The sequence below is a fragment of the Nicotiana tabacum genome, chromosome 21 (genome assembly GCF_000715075.1).
Source record: "Nicotiana tabacum cultivar K326 chromosome 21, ASM71507v2, whole genome shotgun sequence".
In the NCBI taxonomy this organism is placed as follows: domain Eukaryota; kingdom Viridiplantae; phylum Streptophyta; class Magnoliopsida; order Solanales; family Solanaceae; genus Nicotiana; species Nicotiana tabacum.
In genome coordinates, this window is record NC_134100.1 from 17,630,021 (window position 1) to 17,636,976 (window position 6,956).

The 6,956-nt window shown below is 33.8% G+C and overlaps 1 protein-coding gene across 1 annotated transcript; it reads right to left on the reverse strand.

Annotated features, from left to right (window-relative positions):
• Positions 1–2,374: 2,374 nt before the first annotated feature.
• On the reverse strand, positions 2,375–6,564 carry LOC107799065 (pectin acetylesterase 7-like). The gene is made up of 13 exons (XM_016622136.2): positions 6,477–6,564; positions 6,202–6,365; positions 5,728–5,810; positions 5,380–5,506; positions 5,147–5,226; positions 4,962–5,048; positions 4,310–4,434; positions 4,157–4,217; positions 3,968–4,021; positions 3,807–3,884; positions 3,462–3,543; positions 3,229–3,368; positions 2,375–2,615 (listed from the first exon to the last, which is right to left on the reverse strand). Exons 2-13 carry the CDS (start codon positions 6,362–6,364, stop codon positions 2,502–2,504), a joined length of 1,194 nt encoding a protein of 397 aa, XP_016477622.1. The 5' UTR covers position 6,365; positions 6,477–6,564; the 3' UTR covers positions 2,375–2,501.
• Between the last annotated feature and the right edge of the window lie 392 nt (positions 6,565–6,956).

The following is a 6,956-nucleotide window of genomic DNA, read 5'->3' on the forward strand; positions in this document are numbered from 1 at the left end:
GAAGCTATAACAGTTCACCTTTAGCTGGAATCCGTTAAAGCTTGCAGCAATCAAGTAGGTCAGGTTCCCTATCTGGTTCTTAACAGTAAGTTTGTTAGATAATCAAAACATAAGGCAAGAGTATTTAAAGTCTATCATCCAGGTATACTTAGTATTATCATCAACCAAAATAACATAATACTTCATATTTTGGGATGATTCAAGGGGAGTAGGACCCTATAAGTCACAATGAATTTTCAACAAAGGTTCTTTCTCAATCTTATTTCTTGAATCAAATGACAATTTATAGCTTTTTCCTAGTTAAAAGTTAACACAAATAGTAGGATTGTTATTCCAACTACTAACATTAATGCACTTATAACTATTTAAAACTTTTATTGATCTAAGGTTTGGATGTCCAAGTCTTGTGTGCCATATACTATCTGAATCCTTCCAACTTTGTATTGTTGTCAAAGCTTGCAAATTATTATCCTCTAATGCATACAGTTCATTCTTCTTAGATCCTTTGGCCAGCAGCATCCTTGTTTTCTTGTCCTTTACAACAAAATCAAAATCAGAAAACTCAATTGTGTAGGCATTGTTACCTTACTAATTAAGATAAGATTATTCATAAGTTTAGGTACTACAAGTATTTTATTTTTTTAATCCAGACATTTTTGTACTTCCAACATGTGTTATAGCAAGTTCTAAGCCATTTCCTACTACAATTCTGTCCTTTTCTTTATAAGTTTTGAATCTTGACAGATTACCTGTGGAGTTTGTAATGTGAGTGCTTGCACCCGAGTCAACATACATGTTATCATCCTGATATTTCTCATTTTGCAGGTTCATTGTGGCAAGGCTTGAGGAAGGTCTTCTACCGCCTGATAGGAGAAATCCCACTTGTAGAATCACTTAAGAGCCGTATGATTATTCCTTCCACATATCTGACAAGCCGCAGTCTCCTTCATTTTCTGTTGTATTTGATTCTGAGCAGCCTGAGCGCCTTGAGAATTTCCTTGACTAGCAGGTCGAAAACCTCTTCCCGTGGACGAAAAATTCGGATTTCCTCTTCTATGTGAGAAACCTCTGCGGCCTCTATTTCCATTTGCTCTTTACACTTGAAAAGTCATGTTGTAGTTTGTATGTTGATTATCCTCTTCATCTTCTCTCATATCAAATCCTCTCATAATATTTACAAATTAATTCAAAGTGGGATAAGGAGCTTTCCTAACATCACAGTCCTAAAAGTTTTATATTTAGGACCTAATCCTCTAGCAAAGTTAATCACTTTGCTATCTTCGTCCACATGCTTGTGTATGGCTTCTAAACCATCACAGATGTTCTTTAACTCCTTCGAATATTCATCAGTTGTTCTGGAACCAAATTTGATGTTCTGCAACTGTTGTTTGAGTTGAAATTCCTTATCTTTTGTTGCCTGAAGATAGGTTTTCTCAATGTTGTCCCACATTTCCTTCGCTGAGAAACATCCAACAATCAGGTACATACTTTCTTCTGTCATTGTACCTGAGATCCAACTTCGCAGCAAGACATCCTTTTCCTCCCAAGCATTCATCACTTCTACAATTTCAGAAGTGGTTGATCCTCTACCTACTGTCACAATAGTGCTTGACTCTGCTTTGCCTTCTTTGATGAAACTAGTCAGTTTCATGGCTTGAATCAATTTCAACAGTTGGGTGCTCCAAATCAAATAGTTTAATGGCTTCAACTTGATTGGGCATGAGGCAATGAGGTGGTGAAGTGAGGTAGTTGAGAGTGTGGTTGTTGGGGTTGGTGTTTGGCTTGATGAAGAGGAGTTTGTCATTTTTGAGCTATGGAGTAGAGTTGCGCAATGGAGAGCTAAAGCTCTGATACCATGTAGAAAATTAGTTATTTTGGAGAAGAGAATAGGCTTGCATTCAGTATATTACAATGAGTACATTAACCGTATAATTATACGCACAAACAGATGACTGCCTAGATGTTATACTCTTTGTAGGTTATATTGAGTTCTACTCTACCTTAAATACAATAAGATCTTGGATAAAGATCTTGTATCTTTATCAATATCAATTAATAACTAGCAACATATATTTCTAACTCTTATCAATATATTCAACAGATGCAAGGGCGGATCTAGGTGAGAGGAAGGGGGTTTAGTCGAGTCCCTTCGCTAAAAAGTTTTTATTTTATTTTATGTATATATATATTAGTTATTGAATCTTTTTATATTTTTTGTGTGTTTACTTTTTGTATTTTTGAGCCCCTTAGTGAAAATTCTACTTCCGCCACTGCTTGGATGGTAAAAAATCGCGACCGAGCAAGAGGGGACTGGAGAGTCCGAGACAACAAAGAACTAAACAAATTCACATTCATCTTTTTGGACTTTACTGAATTAAACCACAATTGAACTTTATTGATTTATATTACCAACAATCAACGCATACATCAGGAAGCTGTTGTCACTAAAATACATGCATTGACATAAATAGATTTTAATTAAACACCGCACATCGTCACTTCTAGGTATCGCAAGGTTTAATATCATTCATAGCAGAAATTGGCAAGTCACGCTCATCTATCACATAGGTGTAGTTCCGATCATAGTACCAATCAGCAAATGCCTTCATTAGATTCTGCATATATAAAACACTTCATTTAATATCATAATAAAACTACTATATTTCCTTTAATTTCTTTTTTCCTTAAATTTCTTGTTCTAAGCAATAGCCATAAGTTAATAAGTATACAATTCCAAACATAAATAAATAAATAAATAAAAAGGGCAGCCTAGTGGACATCTAAGCTCTCGCTATGCGCGGGGTCGGGGAAGGACTGGACCACAAGGGTCTATTATATGCAGTCTCACCCTACTCCCATTTCTGCAAGAGGTTGTTTCAACAACTCGAACCCGTGACCTCCTAATCACATGAAGTTCTCGCTATGCGCGGGTCCGGGGAAGGGCTAGACTACAAGGGCCTATTGTACGCAGCCTTACCCTTCTCCCATTTCTGCACAAGGCTATTTCCACAGCTCGAACCCGTGATCTCCTAATCACATGAAGCTCTCGCTATGTGCAGGTCCGGGGAAGGGCCGGACCACATGGGTGTATTATACGCAATCTTACCCGTGCATATCTGCAAGAGGCTTTTTCCAAAGCTCGAACAGCTCACGCAGCAACAATTTTACCAGTGACGACAAGACTCCCCTTTTAAATAAATAAATAAATAAATATATAATCCTACGTACCAAATTTTTGACGGTGGTGACATTTTTAGGAGACCACCATCCTTGGACTTGGGTATGATGATTGCGTGCGTCAATGAAAGCTCCTCTTAATTTAGGATTATTTGCTTTGGGCAAAGCATTTAAGAATTCCAACCTAAACTCTGAAATATCAAATCCAGAAGTATTAGAATATACACCAACGAATAATATTAATAATTAAAAGAAGTAATTAAAGTTACACTAAAAGTACTAACCTCTGAAGAGTTTGTTCTCAGTTGCAGTGCAATTTCCGCCTTCAATGCATATATTTATCCCATCGTATATAGTAGTGTTTATCTGCAAAATAGCATATGCAGAAAATAATGTAAAGCTTCCACTTTGCCAAAAAATACAGTGCATATCAGAGGCAGATCTAGAATTTAAACTTTATGGGATTGATTGAACTCATAGCTTCTATTCTAGTTATGCCACTGATGTATATAGGTTAAATATTACTTTTAAACGTTTATATATTAAATTTTGATTACCCTAAGTGAATTCTTGATTTTGTCACGGACCATAGTAAATAGAAGGATAACAATTGATAAATATCAAAGTACCTGGAATTTATCAAATGCCGACATTGCAATATAAAGTGGTGTCTTGATTTTGTGTTGCATGTTCTCCGGGAAGAAGCACTGCGTGTAGTGAATTGGAACATTACTTTACATGCAAAAAGACCAAAACAACATGAACTAAATCAATAGGTAGCAGTTTGTACCATTTCTGGTTTCATCTTTTTTGTGCATGATTTTGGTAACGTTTTGGCAGATCCCTGCACAGTAGCTCAGATAATTAGGTTAAGATCACACAAACCAACATGTGTCGTTTTTTCTTTTTTCTATTTATCATGAAATTTTTCAAAAAAAAAAAAAGATACTACGTAATTAACTAAGGAATAGGAATTTACATGTAAATTAACAATTGCTTTATACATTTCCGTGAAATTTCTTGCTTGGTGTGGATCCTTCCTATAATTAGAAAGAGAAAGCTCCAAAGTTAGAATGCAGTTATAAATATCATTTGTTAAATAAAAAAATACGTGTAGGCATAAAAATCTTACACATGAATAAAATAACCAGCATCAACCATGCATTTCACTCTAGGAGTATTTGGCAACAATTTACGGAAGCGATCACAGTATAGCATTGCTGGGTATCCTGCGGCAGAACTTCCGATAAGAAGTGCCTGCAATAATTAACTTATATGAGCATGTATTAAGAGTGGCAGAGATAACCTATAGTAAGCTGCTTAATCTGTATTTGTATCGAATAAGTCTATCAGGGGTAAAGCGGTCCATACGATAAAGTTCTCTATTTTAGCGGAGCAGTTGATGAAAAATGTAAAAAAAAAAAATAGCTAGTATTTGCCAAGTCTTTGAAAAATAATCATTATTTTATGTTGAGATAAAATCTGAACAAAAATACCCTAGCTGAAACACCAAAAGTTCCAGCATATAATTTGTTGAATTATAGAGCTCCTGCGTATAAACTTCCAACATATTATACTAGAATTCCAGCATATTATACTGGAATATATTATGCTGGAAATTTTTCAGACTTTAAAAGTATTTTTGTTCAAATATTATTTTTATGAAAAAGTAGCTAAATTTCTTTTACTTTTAAAATTATGGATAATTTTTAATTAGCAGTTGTAAATTTAGCTATTTCTGATTTTTTTCGCTGAAAATAGTGGACAAATTAAAATTTACTTACGCTCTGCGCGTTCTTCAATCCTTTTGCTAGAACATCCTCCATTACTGCTTTAAAAATCCTTGCGCCCCTAAAGTGAAGATTGGTAGCCTTAAAAATAAAAGGAAGAATGTGATTAGACTTCTCTATTAAATGTCTACATATTATAAATGATAAATTATATAGCAAATTAAAATTAGGGAACATACAGGATCAACGTATTCAGCATTTCCTGTGAACGCTCCACCATCACAGTATCTAACAAATACTTTGTTCCAATTGTAGAAATCTGCATATTTTCCATCAAGAAAACAGATCATGACATGTCAAACTAAACAGAATAATAATGTAACAATTAAGGCAACATCAAATTAAAAAATAAAACAGCTGTGATAAAAATTAAAAAAAATAAAATCTTCTACTAGTTTAATCAAAGAGATACCTGGATTTACACTCTGAGTCTTGCTGTAAATTCCTTGAAACCACCATGGTTTCATATAGTTTGAGGAACCAAAATCAGATTTGGAACGATTTAGACACTCTTCGACGGTTGTGCACCATGCTCCTCCCTAAGTACAATGTGAGAGTTTTCCAAAAAAAAAAAAAACACTTCAAACAAACACTCTATATATATATATATCTTGGGGAAAATTCATAAATAATTTAATTTAGTTCATAATTAATCATAAATCATTGTGAGGACGATACTCTACTCATCAGTCGACCACGTATAATTGCCTGTTCGTTTGACCCTAACAATTGTAGCTATAGTGAATTAGATATGACTTACCGAAAGATGAACAAGCCATTTTCCCACTCCATCTCCAAATCCTGGTTCAAAATGGTATGCTGGAGGTGATCCGTCCAAGCACACTGCCATATTAAAAAAAAATGTTACTATAACTCTTTTCACAATTCAAAAATTATTTAGTTTAATTATATTAAATGTGTGGAGAATGTAACTAAATAAATAAATGTGTGTTTTCTCTAACAATTTCAATTTTAAATAAGATGGTCACATATTTCAACATGGTATCAGATCATGTAGAGTTCCTTGGGTCAAGTCTTGCTGCCACCTGTTATAATTTTTATGTGCTTGGCCCATTAAAAAAAATTAAGCCCACAACTTAATCTTTTAATTGAGACGATGATACACATACCCAGTATAATTTTACATAATGAAATCTGGGACAAGACTTTTTCCAATAGACCGTTGGCCATATACTTAGACGAAATGTACATAAAATTACTGAAGGAAATTAACCTGCTCCTTTCGATACAGCATTGTGAACGACTGTTTTTTCGACATAATATCCCTGATCTATGTATGATGTTGCATTTTCTTTTACACAAGCCTCAATGTTGATAATAATGGCCAAAAAACAAATAAGTACACAGACAAATTGAAATGTTTTGGCCATCATCATCCTGTAAAACATAAAACAACAAAGGGAAATAAGAAACTGATCATATCTTGGCAGTATAGAAGTATATTTGCATGTTTGAGAAGAAAAAAGGAATTATTCTACATGCACGTACTTTATATATATATATATGTTGGCAAAAGATTTATTTTGTTTTTCCCAACTGATAAAATTTGATCTATATATAGAGAATTTTTAGGGTACGATGGTTGAAGTTAGTGCAGAGAAAATAGGCATGCCATAGACGAGAGAAATATTAACAATTTAACACCACATGTCTGTCTTTCCATTAGTATCTATCTTTCATTGAAACCTCAAGATTTGCAAGGCTACTAGGGGCCACAACTTTATTTGTAGTAATTATAATTTACGCATGCAGTTCAAAATTTAATTACTTAGAAAGTTTCTGCTTTAGAAAAATACTTTTAAGCTATCAATCAACCACATCTCGATCTTATACTAGTTGATCAGCTCTAAGTATCTTATATATTTATTATTGTGTACTCAAATTATAATTGAGTATATATTTACCATAATTGAATTTTTTTATTATATTTGATTTTCTTATCTCTTGAAGGAAAGGGCAACATATTTA

Bases quoted from the DNA above. Each gene is read 5' to 3' on its own strand.
- LOC107799065 (XM_016622136.2), bottom strand. From the start codon at position 6,364: ATGATGATGGCCAAAACATTTCAATTTGTCTGTGTACTTATTTGTTTT. The intron at 4,218-4,309 runs GTAAGATTTTTA...TTCTAATTATAG, and splicing joins GCTGGTTATTTTATTCATGT to GAAGGATCCACACCAAGCAA. The intron at 2,616-3,228 runs GTACGTAGGATT...TTATATATGCAG, and splicing joins TCACCACCGTCAAAAATTTG to AATCTAATGAAGGCATTTGC.